Below are 16,435 nucleotides of genomic sequence, written 5' to 3'. Positions count from 1 at the left end.
TAAAAAAGTAAGATTTTGAAAATTATGATCAAATCTTCAAAATAAAACACAGCATCATCACAATAGTAAACGACATGATGCTAGTTAACTTTTTTTTTTTTAAAGAACACGTTCTCTTTTTAATGATTTAAACTGGAAAGCATTTTTCTTCCTCTCTTATTAAACACATGTCAATTACTTCATGATTTGTCATTTTTAACCCTCCCTCTTACCCTAAAACCAACTTCTGTTAGCATAAGGTCCTTTAGTTTCTAAATGTAGCCATATGGCAGCAGCTTTACTGCAGATGGTGGATAATTTAGTCCCACACACAAAACCCAAGGCCTCTTCTCCCACTCCTTCTACTGATAACTCTGGCAGTCACACAGAGGTTTCTCTGGGCCTGGAAGTCATTATAGCTCATTTCAAGCACCCTAGAATGACCAACTTTCTTTCTGGCCCTCAATTTAGCTGCCTGAAAAACAGATGTTACAACTGGTCTGGACTTCTTAAAACACTGACCCTGTAATTTGTAATACAACACACATACTATATGCCCTATCAATATAATGTCTGTTTTCAGAAAGAACTACATTTTCTTATACTTCATTTGGACCTTTAAAGTATGTTTTATATGCTGGAGACAATTCAGACCTACACAATACTCCCAACATTTCTCCCTCTGTGGCTTTAAACATTTTTTTTCATCATGTCCTAAAGTCTTAGATAAAGGTAAACACTGACTGCTAGCACTGCACCTCAGGAACCTAAAGATTAACAATTATATTAAGCCAATTTGAGAAAAGTTTAATGTATGTTCTTTCACTGAAAATTAAATAGCACTTAAGATTTTTTTAAAGTCGTCTTCTTCACCAATGCATTATTCACACATACTGAAACTCCATGCAAAAATAGTTGCTTTTTGCTTACTGTTATATTAAGATTAAGCTCTTTGCTTAAGAACATGCATATTTTAGAGACAGTGGGTTTATTTCTAAACTAGTAAGCTAATAAGAATTATGACTGAATCAGAGTTTGATTAAAGTAATGATCCTCTTAGAAACACAAACATTGAACTTTACAGAAATGTCCATTTACCTGTTTGGTGATTACAGCAACATAAAACACACCAAATATATCTTACATGTCTACTATACGCCAGGCATTGTGCTATATGTTGTATATAAACTTACAGAAAGGAAAATAAGTAACTTATAGCAACAAATTAGGTTTCAATTTTCCAATGAGATGGAAATTTTCTGACATAGATGAGGACATCTACGATTCTACCTGGATCATCAATCCGGAGCTAAAAGGGACCTTTGAGGCTTTCTCCTGCCAATTCTTCATTTTATCCTTGGGGAGGCTGAGGTACAGAGAAGCTCAACACTGTGTGGCCAAGGCAATGGGTCAGAGACCAGACTGAACTCATCCAGGTCACCTCCCCTCTATCTCTGGAAAGAGATTATTCTTTCACCATAGGAAACAACAAGAACTACCATTTGTGGTGCAGGTGAGGAGATAGCGGTGGGCTGGTGAGGTTAAATTTGAGTAGAAGCACCAGGAAGTTTAATTCCACTACTATTCTACAATTTCCACATCCAAACTGGATCATGATAAATTTACAATTAAGCAACTATTATGTGCCAGACATTTATATTTTCCATGATCAATATTAGCCATGAAAAAAGTAAAAACACTCTAATATGAATCCTTTTAATTTTATAATCTAAGCACGAACTTGGAAATATTTCTTGGAATCACTTAAATACTGGAATCCTTATAACACTTTCTTCAGAATATAGCAGGCATAAGGGAGTAATTGTGGCTTTCAGACAGTATATCAAAATTGGTCATCATCAGCCCAAGGGTATAGTAGGTGCATATGCACCTGCACAGAGAAGAAACATATTACGTATCCTCTGCCTAAATCCTCAACTCAAGTAAAAGGGAAGGCAAATGGGAATTAAAATTGCCCTGTAAGACTTTATTGCAGAATGATAAACCTATAAAATTCTAAGACTGGAAAGAACTTTGAGCAATTACTTGGTCTAGTCAGCTGCAAAATTCTAGTCAATTAGTTAATTCAATAATAAAATCCAAAGTAGTTTATTTCAATTACAAAATTATGAAAATAACCTAAATTATATTCCTCTCATCAAATTAGTTTACAAAAGTAAAAAATAAATTATATAAAAGCTTAGAAATCACGATCAGGATGAAAAGATGAATGTAAAAAAAACTGATCGAGGATAACATAACAGTAATGAATACACACACATTTAATTTAGCTATTACCATAGGTATTAAATGTTTCCTGTAAGTAATACAATAAATTGTTCTATCTGTTCCTTGATCTGCTTTGTAAAGCAAATGTATGGCAATATGTTACATTTATACATTTAATACAAATTTTACTTTTACATTCATAAATTGATTTAAGTTTATAATTTTGTTTCTTCTTTTGTCGGTATTTATTAACTTTAAAATAAAGTGAGAGCCAAGATGGTGCATTAGAGGCAACCTAGCTGAACTCTCTCAATATTCCCCCCCAAATAACTTTAAAATAATGCCTCAAATCAAATTTTGGAGTGGCAGAACAAAGTCAAGAAATAGGCTTGAAAAATGAGCAAATAACAAAAAAAGAACTTGACCATAAAAAGTTAATAAAGTAGTAGGGAAAACCAAGATACAAACTTAGAAGAAAACCACGTGACAGCTACAACCGAAACCTCAAAGAAAAATGTTAACTGGACTCAAGCCCAACCAGAAATTCTGGAAGAATGAGAGATAAGAGAGGTAGAGAAAAACGAGAGTGACGCAAGAAAATTATGAAGAGAGCATTAACAGCTCGGTAAAAGAGGCACAAAAAAATACTGAAGAAAATGTTATCTTAAAAAATAGAAATGAACTAGTGGTAAAAAAAAGGCACAAAAATTTACTGAAGGAAAAAATTCTTTAAAAAGCAGAATAGGACAAATGGGAAAGGAGTCACAAAATTTTACTGATGAAAAAAACTCCTTAAAAAACAAAACTGACCAAATGGAAAAAAAGAAGCACAAAATATGACTAAAGAAAATAATTCCTTAAAAATCAAAATTGGGAAAATTGAAGCTAATGACTCCATGAAACATCAAGAGCCAATAAAACAGAGTCAAAAGAATGAAAAATAAATAGGAGGAAATATGAGCTATCTTACTTGAAAAACTGACCTAGAAAACAGATGAAGGAGATAGAACTTAAGAATTATTGAACTACCTGAAAGCCACAAAGAAAGGGCTAGACATCATTTTTCAAGAAATTATCAAGGAAAATTGCTCTGATATCTTAGACCCAGAGGGTAACATAGAAATGAAAAGAATCCACTGATCACCTCCTGAAAGAGATCCCAAAATGAGAACTCTCAGGAATATTATAGCCAAATTCCAGAGTTCCCAGGTCAAGGAGAAAATATTGCAAGCAGCCATGAAGAAATAATTCAAGTATCATGGAGCCATAGTCAAGCTCACACAAGATCTAGCAGCATCCACATTAAAGAAGCAGAGGTCTTAGAATGTGATATTTCTGAAGGCAAAGGAGCCAGGATTACAACCAAAAATAATTTACCTAGCAAAAATAAGTATAATCCTTCAGGGGGGAAAATGGAAATTTGATGAAATAATAGACTATCAAGCACCCCTGATAAAAAGACAAGAGCTGAACAGAAGATGTGATGTTCAAACACAAGACTAAAAAGAAGCTTAAAAAGGTAAACATGAAAGAGTAATTATAAGGGTCTCAAAATTAAATTCCTTGCATTCCTACGAAACTATTATTATTACAGCAGTTTAAAGGATTTTATATATACAGAGGGCATGGATGTGAGTCAATTATGTTAGAATGATCAAAAAAAATGAATGGTTGAAAAAGAGGAATGCACTGGGAGAAGGAAGAGTCCGTAGAATAGGGAAATTTTTCTCCCATAAAAGAGGCACATAAGGAAGAGCTTTTACAGTGGAGTGGGAAATGGGAGGTGGGGGTGGCTGGCAATGCTTGACCCTCACTCTCACTCAATTGGTTCAAAGAGAGAAGAATGTTCTCTCTCTCTCAGCTGGATATAGAAATGTAACTTACCCAACAGGGAAAGAAAAGGGGGGTGGGGATAAGAGAAAAGGGGAAAGTGTGTGATAAAAAGGAAGAAAGATTAAGGGAGGTAGGGGCAGAAGCAAAACAGATTTTTGAGGAAAGACAGGATAAAAAGAGAGAATAAAGATAAAAGAAAATGAGATAGAGGGAAATACACAGTAATTTTAACTGTAGAATGTGAATGGCATGAACTCACTCATAAAATGGAAACAACAAAATGGATTAGAAATCAGAATCCAACAATATGCTGTTTACAAGAAACATACTTGAAACAGAAAGATATACAGAGTTAAAATAAAGGGTTGGAGCAGAATCGAATATGCTTCAGCTGACCAATAAAAAAAAGGCAGGGGTAGCAATCATGATCTCAGACAAAGCAAAAGCAAAAGCAAAAATAAATTTAAAAGAGATAATAATCAGGGAAACATTTTGCTAAAAAGTAATATAGATGAATATAAAAATTTCACATCAAATTTCTCTGATAAAGGCCTCATTTCTTAAACATATATTGAGTATAGAACACAGTCAAATTTAGAAAAAATTAGAGCCATTCCCCAACTGATAAATGGTCAGAGGATATGAACAGGCAATTTTCAGAAGAAGAAATCAAAGCTACAGTCATATGAAAAAAATGCTTTAAATTACTATTGATTAGAGAAAGGCAAATTAAAACAGCTCTGAGGTACTGCCTCATACCTATCAGAAACGACAAATGCTACAGGGGATGAGGGAAAAATAGGAACACAAACGAACTGCTGGTGGAGTAGGGAACTCATCCAACCATTCTGGAGATCAGTCTGGAACTAGGCCCAAAGGGCTACAAAACTGTGCACATCCTCTGACCCAGCAATACCACCACTAGGTCTGTATCCCAAAGAGATCAAAGAAAAAGGAAAAGGACCTATATGTACAAAAGTATTTATAGCAGCTCTTTTTGTGGTGGCAAAGAACTGGAAATCAAAGGGATGTTCATCAATTGGGGAATGACTGAACAAGTAGTGGCATATGATTGTGATGGAGTATTATTATGCTATAAGAAATGAAGAGTGGTGTGGTTTCTGAAAAAACATGGCAAGACCTATATGAACTCATGCAAAGTGAAGTGAGAAGAACCAAAAGATCATTGTGCATAGTCCTAGTAACTCTGTAATGATGATTAACTGTGAAAGACTTGACTACTCTGATCAATACAATAATACAAGACAATTCCTTTTTTTTTTCCCTTTAGTGAGGCAATTGGGGTTAAGTGACTTGCCCAAGGTCACACAGCTAGTATGGGTCAAGTGTTGGGTCTGAGGCCGGATTTGAACTCAGGTCCTCCTGACTTTAGGGCCGGTTCTCTATCCACTGCACCACCTAGCTGCCCCAATACAAGACAATTCCAAAGGACTCATTGTGAAAAAATGCCATCCTCCACCTCCAGAGAGAGAACTGATGAACTCTGAGTGTAAACTGAAGTATAATTTTCTCATCTCTTTTTTTGGGAGGGGGAGAGAGGAAGGAGGGATTTGGCTAATATGGAAATGTTCTGCATAATTTCACATGTATAATTGATATCATATTGTCTGCCTTCTCAGTGGCTGGGAGAGGGGAAGAAAGGAGGAAGGGAATTTGGAGTTCAGTTTAAGAAGAATGTTAAAAACAAAAAAACTTTAAAATAAAATTATTTCAATAACAATACAAACAAAAAATGGACAGCCCCTGAAAATTGCTCTCTGAGCATCTCCCATTGTTCCAAAGTAATACATGGACAGCAGTTCTTATACCAAAAAGAAGACAAATATTCTGTTTCAGATTTCTTACAGAAAAAATAGTTAAGGCCAACAAAATTTCTGATTCACAAAAATGCAAATATTTCTCTTTCTATTTTATTCTCTTACCTGGCACGTTAGATAAACTTGCTATGCACCTACCAGAAAATATTTCACTCTTCCACAGCCCCCTTTAAAAAGTATCCCAGATCAGTATGACCATTTGGTAAAGCAATTTGGAATTATGCAAATGAAGATACTAAAATATCTATACCCTTTATTCCAGAGATTCCAGCACTAAAAAATGAACACCAAGTGGGTGAATGATAAAAAAGAAAGTCTCCATATAGAACAAAACATTTATAGCCACACTTCTTGTAGTGGCAAAGAAATGAAAGCAAAATAGATACCCACTGACTAGAGAATGGCTAAACAAATTGTAGGATGGGAATGTAATGGAATAATATTGAGCTATAAGAAAAGATGACTACAGAGAAGCATGGGAAAACACATAAACTAATGCAGAGTAAAGCAAGCAGAGCCAAGAAAACAATATACACAACAACAACAATGTAAATGCAAAGAACCATTACCACAAAATAACTGACAATGAATATTACAAAATTACAAAGAACAAGCATGGTCACTAAGAAGAGATATGAAAAGACATCACCCTCCGCTCCCTTGCATAAGTGAGAGGTCTGTAGACATGGAATATTGCATATGTTTTCAGAGTTTTTTTAGGGACTGATAAATTTTTCTGATTGTTTTTTTTTTCTTAGTTTTTTGTTATATGAAATGACTCTCTGGGAAGGGAAAATGTTAAGGATTCAGGAAGATACAGAGGTGATATAGAAATAAAGGACAGCAATAAAATTTATTTAAAAAAAAAAACCAGATTGATACTATTATGAGCTTATTCCACTTTAAAAAAAATTGTCACTGATGATGCTAGAATAATACCTTGTATACTACAGATACTCAAATCGAGGCTTTAAAGATGAGGATTATGAGAAGGAGAAATGAAAAGGAAGTGAATTCAAGGCACGGGAAATAGCTTATACAGATGCACAAAAGCCAGGGATAGACTGAGTTCAGAAAATGGTGCAATGTAAAGTTTGTAATGGGGGTTACAGTATTGAAAAAAGCATAAGAATAAGTGGGAGCCTTATGTGAGAGGTGAAGGTGTTTATATTTTATCCTGTAGGCCATCAAAACTGATGGTTTTGAGCATTTTGAGGCATTGCATAGTTAGGCCTGTGCCCTGGAAGATGATTTCGGCAGTTATGTAGATGGCAAATTAGAGAAAAAGTACACTGAAGGCAACAGCAATGGTGAACTGCAGCAGATGACATGTGGGAGAAAACAGGATGGACATGAGAGATGTTGTGGAGAGTGATACAACTTCACACCAATGGTTATAGATGATGGGGGACAAAGTTATCAATGATGATACTGGAAGACTATAAAGCTAGATGATGGTGGTGGTGCCTTCAAAAGAAATAGGAACTGACTCCTGCTGTCTCTAATGTTCTTCCCCTTGAAATACATTTTGTATATACTCACCTGCATATATATTATTTCCAGCCCCCATCCCTGCCCCCACCCCCACCCCCACCAGAATGCAAGTTCCTTAAATGCAGTGACTACTCTATTTTTGTCTGTGTAACCTTGGTATGTAGATCGGTGCTTAACCATAGGTACTTAATAAATGCTTGAATGAATAAAGGCGATGGCTACTTGATGTTATAATTTCTAGGTACTGGAAGTAAACAAGACTTAAGATTTCCAGTGTTATTCTTTTTCCCTTTTGAAAGATAACACTATGACCACTATTCTTGGGTAAAGAGGCATCTCTTTCATACTTCTTGAACAGTTATAATAGTTTGATTGTCCTGAAAACCTTTTGCAAGTAATTTTTAATGCATGTTTTAAAGTTTTTCCATTGGGAATTTTCACTCTTCCTCCAAAACTTCTAGCTGTTTATTTGGATTTAAACTCTGATGTATGTCTAACATTAGGAATAAATTAAGGAATACTCAACAAACCTGTTGAATACACTTGGTGTTGGGCTGTGATCGCGTTCTCTCTCTCTCTCTCTGGTACGTTCTCTTTCCCTATCACGGTCGCGATCTCTTTCTCGGTCTCGTTCTCTCTCTCGCTCTCTATCTTTCTCTCTCCTGGCATAGTAGTCCCACTGCTTGGTGGTGTCGACAAGACTAGGCCATGAAGGAGCAGAACCAGGAAGATGAGGAAAAGCAACTAAAAGAAAATGAAATAATTGGAAGCAAAGGTTAATAGACTTAAAACAAAAGACAAATGTTTGAATAGACTAGTATAATTTTTTTGGCAGAGAAAAGAAAAAACAGATGTTGTTATATTAAAGTGTGAGTCAAGTTTAAGCCTCATACTGTAAATTCCACAAGATAATGCTCTTGAAGAAAAAAAAATATTAGAAATGCTTATTTACCATTGGGACACTTCCCAGCCACAATACATTTCAATTTTTAAAGATTTTCCATGTATGCTTTTGTGAACTGGCACTTACTAATTTGCTGGTAGTAGAAGGGTCACAATAATCACAATAAAGAACCCAAACTGACAAATAGATTTGGGAATGGGGGGTGGGTAGGGAAGGGATAGGTTCTATGAAATAGGAAAAACCCTCAGGATCTGGTAACAAACAAATTCTGTAAGCCAAAAAAAGTTTAAAAAGCACCAAAAATAAAAAAAGAACACTGATTCCATAATAAATCAATTATCCCAAATTGTATTTTTCTCCTCAGGCAATTCTCAGTTCCTTTCAACGTTACCAGGTACCATCTACACATACCACATCAAAAATGAGTAAATAAATTCTGCAAAGTATGCACTCAACATTATCTTATTGATTGATAGCATATAAATGATCAGTAATTCTGGTGTGGATTTGGTACAGAAGTACATACTGCCATCATCAACAAAAAGCTAATCAGGACTACAAAAACTTAATTTTCGCAATACGCTCTAGACTTCTCTTGAATTTACAAATACATTACAGAACACACGAGTCTAAAGACAAGAAACTACTTGCATCAAGGATATACTCAATCCTCATTCTTTCCAACCTGTCTGCAGCCTTTAACACTACCGATCACTCTTTTATCCTTGATACTGTACTGGTTCTCCTCCTATATTTCTGACTCTTCATTCTCTGTCTCCTTTGCTAGATCTTCATCCAACCTCAGTCTCAACTGTAAAATGAGATAATAAAACAGGATAATAAAAGTAGCTCCATCAGAGGGTTGTGAGGATCCAATGAGATAACATTTGTAAAGCACTTGGCAGTGCTTGACACATAGTAGGCATTTAATAAATGCTTATAAAAAAGGTCACAGTCCGTTAACCATAGTATCTTCCAAGGCTCTGTCCTGGAACCTCTTCTTGTCCCTTTATACTATTTCATTTGGTGATCTCATCAACTTCCCTGGTTTCAACTATCATCTCTATGCAGATGATTCTTAGAATTATTTGTCTAGCCTTCATCTCTCTCCTGACCAACAGTCTCATTTCTTCTATTGACTATTAAACATCTTGTACTGGATGTCTCATAAACATTATAAACTCAACATGATCAAAACTGAACTTAGTGTCTTTTCTTCAAAACTCTCTGCTTTTCTTAACTTCCCTAAAACGGTCAAACGTACTACCCTCCTCCCAGACATATAGGCTTGTAATCCAGGTACCATCCTAAACATCTCATTTTCTCTCTCTGCCCCATATACAGTCAGTTACCAAGTCCTGTCATTCCTGCCTTTGTAACAGCTCACCCATGTAATTGCTTGCTAGTTGATCTCCCTGCCTCAAGTCTTTCTCTACCTATAGTCCAATCTCCATTTAGGTGTCAAAATAATTTCCCTAAACTACAAGTCTGATCATCTCATCCCTATCTCTATTAATAAATTCTAGGGCTTTCTATTGCCTCTAGAATAAAACATAAAATCCCATATTTGGCTTTTAACCTGGTGCCTTCCTACCTTTCTAGTCTTTTTACTCCTTATACATTCCCTCCAATAAAGTAATAATAGCCTCCTTGCTTAAGATTCTCCTCCATTCTCCAACTCTGGACATTTTTGCTGGCTCTTTTTCCTAAGTGGAATTCTCTTCTTCCTCATCTCCTAACTTCCTTCAAGAAGTCTCAGCTAAAGTTCTACCTTCAGCAAGAAGCCTTTCCTACCTTCCCTCAATGCTAATGCCTTCCCTCCGTGGATATTCTCCAATTTGTGTTGTATACATAGATTTTTGTATATAATTATTTGAATGTTGTCTCAACCATTAGATTGTGAGCTCCCTGAGAGCAAGGACTTTCTTTTGCCCTTCTTTTTATTGTGAGTGCTTAGCAGAGACTGACCTACAGGTGCTTAATGCTGAGTGACTGACTGACTCATGAAGAATTTTCTCCTCACTAAAAGATCCAAATGACAGCTCAATAAAAGAAAATAAATCTAGAGACAGAATATATTAACTAAAAATAAATAAATGAAAATCAGGATATATTAATGTATTCTTTGGCAGCAGCTAAACCTCAATGCCTGGAAGGCATCCCTTCATCATTCCTCACCCCCCTTAGAATCCCTAGATTCCTTCCAGGCTTAGTTCAAACAACATGAGTCCTTTCCTGATTGCCCTGCCCCCAGTTCCTAATGACTTCACAACTCGAATTAACTTGTACTTATTTCATTTATATTTTGTATGACAGGCAACATGGCATAGTTAATTAGGGATTGGCTTTAGATTCAGGAAGACTTGCGCTTTCGGAAATCACCTGTTACCACATACTGTACCTGGTAAACTAAACAAACTGTTTAACTTCTCAGTGCCCTAGGCAATTCTCTAAAACTAAAAATTGCAGAGCACTTGCTGACAAAGATTGATAAAGTAAGTTTCCTCACTGAGAGTTCCTTACAGAAATGATACAGCAATGAAATTACAGGTCTAGATGAAGATAAAAAAAAATACTTATTTTTATATATGTACTTCCTGCCTCCCCCACAGAATATAGCACCCAGCATAGTGAATAACACATGGTAGATGCTTAATAAATGCCTGATGATTGAAAGTTCCCAATCTCAGCTTTGAAAAGCATGAAAAGATGCTGAAGTTTCTGGGTGATTATGTATTTAATCATTCACAATCAATGAATCTTTTCATTCTAATTTAATATAACTACTCTATGTTCAGTTCACTACGGAGTGCCTAACTTTCTCTTTGTTGCTTTTGTCATTAAATTTTCCTCTACCCTTCTTTTCTCACAAAATCACCCTAGACATCTTAATCTTTCTCAAAAGAGCCCATTTTTATTTTGTTTATTGTTTCTACTGCAATTTCCTGAACCCCTTAGCTTTTCAGGATCCTTAAAAAAAAACAAACACCACATTACCCTTATACACGTTTAGTTTTATTCTAACTGAAGTCTAAAAAAAAGATTATTTTATGCCCTGATAGAGATACCACAATACTATATTTTAAAATGCTTTAAAAATAATTAGCAAGACATTACCATCTCAAATTCAGTCTATGATACACTACAACTGTCAAATGTTTTCCAATCAACCAATAAATTAAACACATACTATATACTTGTTCTATGAACTAGACACCATGCATTTAAATACAAAGAATGAAAAAGAATGAAATAATTCTTATTTTTAAGGCACTTACATGCTAACTCCATTATTATAAGGGTATGTATGTGTATGCGTGTGTGTATACACACAGAGTGAAAGAGAGACAGAGAGATAGAATAAATATATATTCAATAAAACAAAGTATTTAAACACAAAGTACTAAAGCAGGGGGAAAGGTTTCATGTAGAATGTCATTCCTGAATTGCATCTTGAAGAAGAACGGATGCTATGAAGCAGATGTAGTGAGGTAGTAAATTCCAGGCATGGGAGATGGTCAGAGTGAAAGCATCTGGACAATTAATGGAGTGTGGTATGTGAAGAGCAAAAAACAGTTTGGCTATACTGAAGACTGGAGGGTGGAGCTGGGGTGGATGAGTTAGGGAGGAGAATAAAGTATAATTAGGTTAGGATTAGGTTGTGAAAGGCTTTATAAGCTTAATAAAACAATTTATATTTTATCCTAAAAGTGGTGGAGAGCTAACAGAATTTATTAAGTAGGGGAAATGGCATGGAAAAATCACTTTGGGAGCAGAGGATGGACTTGATTAGGGAGAGATTTGGGAGATCAATTAAGAGATGGCTGCAAGTAAGTGGTTGAGTAGAGAAAAATGATAGAGAGGTGTTTAGATGTAGAAATGGCAAGATTTGGCAAATGAAGGATAGCCTGTATTTACATTATAACTGGTACTTGAGTAAAACTACAAGGACAATAATCTCCACTGAATTTTATCTTGATCTCTTTTAAAGCTTTATAGACAACTTTTGTTTTTCACAGTTCCCACATTTCCTTTTCACTAAAAGTTCACCAAACAACCAAATATTTTCAGGACAGCCTTACCAAAAAGTAAGCTAGTATTTATTATGATGATAACTTCCACTGAAATCAGAAGCACTAAAGATTACTACTTGATTCATGGAAAAATAGGAAGCCAAGTTCTCTCAGCTACCATCATACTTGTTCCAAGTCAGTTAAAAGTTTGAAAGAGATAAACAGGTTAGGAGGATGTGGTGCTAGTCACTATGGCTTTCATTCACTCTGCAATAATGTCCAAGATTGTTTTGTAGAATATATCCCTATAGAACCTAATTTAGGTTTTGACCTGAGTTGGGAACAAATGTTGTAAAAATCACATGACTATCTTTCACTGCTTTTGCAGTTTTTTTCCCCCTCTGGAAAAGTGAAAATCATTTAGTTTCTGAATTTTAGACTTGGCCCCTAGACAGGAGCACCATTCAAGAACATTATTTGTCTGGTCTTTTCTGAATTTCAGTTTTGGGGAAATTTAGCATAAATGGAGTAGATAATTAGAACCACTCAAATTATATATTCCAAAAAACAGCAGAGATTACTCAATAATTTAAAAAATTAAACTCAAGTACTGGAAGTTAAACTTAAGTATTGGTACTAAAAATACCAAGAAAACAACCAAGACAACAAAACAAAAAACCTTTTCAATCTTTCAATTGTTTTCTGAGTGTGTTTGAATTTTTTAAAATGTGTAAATAAAAGTATTCTGATTCAAAAACTTCTAAAATCTTTTCAGTAAAGTCAGCTGGCCTCTTCATTTTCTCTTCCTAGGTTCTAATGTAGTTGAGAGAACTAATAATAACTATAATGCAACTTAAAATGAAATTATTAATATAAAGAACAAATTAAACACTTGAACATTTGGGAAAATTTATTTGGTAAAAATGTGTTGAGACCTTTGCTGTGTGCAAAAAAACTTCGTTTAATTGTAATACCCAAGGAATTAGATTTTCTAGTTGATTCAGAATCCAGCAAAAATATATCCTTATAAAATATATAACTCTTTCTAAAATTTCAAATTCTGTTTTCAGCGGAACGTTTTTAACTTTCTTGAGTAATCTATGACCAGTCAGTGCATGTCAAAATCAACATTAAAAAAAAATCACTTTTGACTGTAGTGTTCAATTGGATGGAATAAACATTCTTGACACGAGTATGAATTCCACTGCTAAATTTTTTTGGGAAACTGTTCATAATAACATGTTGTTTTGCTGATATTTCCCTATTTATTTTAAAAGATGAATACATAAAAAAGAATTCAGTTAACTAAATCTTATATTGTCCAAGTTTTCAGTTAATTGATTTTTACCAGAGATAGCATAATGTAGTAGGAGGAACACTAAAATTGGAATCAGAAGATATAGTGTTGAAATTCCAGCTCTGCAACCATTCTGTTTCTTTTTCTGTAAAATTGTGATAGTAATGTTTACATAATGCATCTCATAAAGTTATTGTAAATAAAGTGCTTAGAAAGCCTGAGAGAGCTATCTATGATAAATATAATCTCTAAATATAAAGATCATCATTTGGGCATTAAATAGCAATCAAACATTTTAAAGACATCATTTTTAGGAACTTTCTTTAAAAAGAACTAAGTAAATTCTCATTTAAACTACTAGTTGAACATATTCAATTTTGCACATCACTTTTACACAGCTCTCATAACTTACGTATTTAATTATATTAATGAATTGTATTAACACACTGTTTTTGAGAAGTCCACGATAACCCTAAACAACTGAGATAAAATGGTATCTTCGGAGAAAATTTATATGCTCCTCTTTCTTCTCTCCCAATAAATCGAATAGCCTTCTACCTTCTCATTCTTAGGAGGAAATAGAAGCTGTGATGACAGCAACTGAAGGTTCTACAGACTAATGACATCTATGAGAATCCTCAAAGCAGGGGGATATCTTAGTGGAAAGAACACTAGTTTTGTAGTCAGAAAACCTATCTTAAAATTTCAGCTCTTCCATTTCTTAACTATGAGGACCTAGAAAAGTGGCAATCTCTATTTCATTATTCTCATTTGTAAAATGAGGAAGCTGGACTGCAATTTGTCACCTAAGACTTGGTCTTTCTAGGTCTGAAGAGACACATTACCAGGTTGGCGATAATATGATAAATTTTTGCAGACGTGGCAACTCCCAAAGACACTGGGTTAGTGTTCTGTAATATGGAAGGAGCAGTAGGACTGATGAAATCATGAATCTTTTAAATACTGAAGCATGACACTACCTGATAGCAGGACACCATTTGCAGAGGAAAAACAAAAAAAAGTGCTTTCTAGGATTTATGTGGGAAGCTTTATTATTGTTCAGAGACTCATCCACTCTGAGGTATAATAAAACTCCTAAACTATCACTCTGACAACTATTATATCTATTGACTTTATATAACAGGCTATGTTATATTACTGTACTCTAAAAATCTGATGCCAATCAAAAGTCAGGAAAATGCCTTTCTCAGAATATTCACATCTCCTTTCTAAAAGATGGGAATGTTTAATTAACAAACTTAATTATAAAGGCACAATCACAGAATTTAAGTTATTTCGAAAAACACATTAGTCTTTTCACAGCAAAATATTAGCAAAAACATAATCAAAACAAAATCCCAAAGCATACAAATAGATTTATTCTGAAATGAAAATGTACATAATATTAAAAGTATCTAGATGAGAATGCCTACGCCTTATCATTTATAAGTTACAACATGTAATTAACTGGATTATTCTATTTGCTAAGAACCTGATCTTCTGACTCCTGAATGCACTTTGGTTTTATTTTCACTTTTCTGTGCAGATGGCTTTTATTTAAAGAAATTCCTTTGTGACTTTCTCTTACTTCCTTGTCTCCATTTGAAATTCTGTCACATAACTGCTCTTGGAGTTCTCTATTTTAAGTCAGCTAAACTGCTTTTTCAAGTATTAACTTAATTTTCTCAATCAGGTCATAAAAAATGTTCAATATCCCTTTCCTTAAAGGAAATTGCCTTTAATTCAAATAGTTTAGGCCAATGTAGATGTAGACTTAAATACTTTTAACAACGATTCTTTCAGCTGTAAATAACTAATTTCATTTATAACAACTAATGGCCATAGACAACATGATAGGTATGTATGTATGTGTGTGTGTGTGTCTGTGTGTGTATATATATATATATATATATAGGTTACCTACATTTTCAAGAAATAATTACAAATATTTACAGAATTGGGCCGTGGAAGATTAAAATCTAATTCTAAACTCCAAAGCAGATGGTCACAGCTGTTTTCCAGCAAGTTTACTGAACACCATTACTTAACAGGCAAGCTTGCATGTGCTGTTACAGAAATGAATCTGTACTGTATCTAGTTATAATTTACAGCAAGAATTAACAAAGAGGAGTGATTTTTTTTTTTAGATAAGGTGGACTTTTTGGCTAAGTTCTCAAAAATTTTTAAGAGAAAACCCACTTAAACATATTTAAATAACTGGAAAAATATCAGTTGCTCATAGGTAGGCTAAACTAATAAAACAAAAACTAATATAACAAAAATTAATTTACTTATTCAGTGCCATACCAATTAAACTCCCAAAAATTATTTTATAAAGCTAGAAAAAAAAACAATAAAATTCATCTGGAAGAACAAAAAGTCCCGAATATCAAGAGAATTAATAAAAAGACATGCAAGGAAAGGTGGCCTAGCTGTACCAGATCTAAAACTGTATTATAAAGCAGCAATCATCAAAACTACTTGGTACTGGCTAAGAAAAAGAGTGGTAGACCAGTGGAATGGGTTAGACATAAGACACAGTAGTCAATGACTATAATAATCTACTGTTTGATAAACCCTAAGACTCCAGCTTCTGGGATAAAAACTGATAATTGACAAAAACTGCTGGGAAAACTGGAAAATTATAGGGCAGAAACTAGGCATGGACCAATATATCTTATACGTATACTAAGAAAAGGTCAAAATGGGTATATAATTTAGACATAAAGGGTGATACCATAAGCAAATTAGGAGAGTAAGGAATAGTTTGTTAGATCTATGCAGAAGGGAAGAATTTATGATCAAATAGGAGATAAAAAAACACAGGAAATGCAAAATGGGTAATTTG

At 34.3% G+C, this 16,435-nt stretch overlaps 1 protein-coding gene across 4 annotated transcripts in view; it reads right to left on the bottom strand.

The window, feature by feature from the left end:
* FIP1L1 (factor interacting with PAPOLA and CPSF1) overlaps positions 1 to 16,435 on the bottom strand; it is a 105,160-nt gene that overhangs the window by 3,536 nt on the left and 85,189 nt on the right. For all 4 annotated transcript variants that reach the window (XM_027836020.1, XM_027836021.1, XM_027836023.1 and 1 more), the window contains one exon: positions 7,904 to 8,117. In XM_027836020.1, the coding sequence (XP_027691821.1) occupies positions 7,904 to 8,117 (214 nt within the window). The remainder of the gene's footprint in view (positions 1 to 7,903; positions 8,118 to 16,435) is intronic.

This window comes from Vombatus ursinus, unplaced genomic scaffold, assembly GCF_900497805.2.
Source record: "Vombatus ursinus unplaced genomic scaffold, bare-nosed wombat genome assembly UNPS02014818.1, whole genome shotgun sequence".
Taxonomy (NCBI): Eukaryota; Metazoa; Chordata; class Mammalia; order Diprotodontia; family Vombatidae; genus Vombatus; species Vombatus ursinus.
This window is presented reverse-complemented; position numbering and strand designations above follow the sequence as displayed.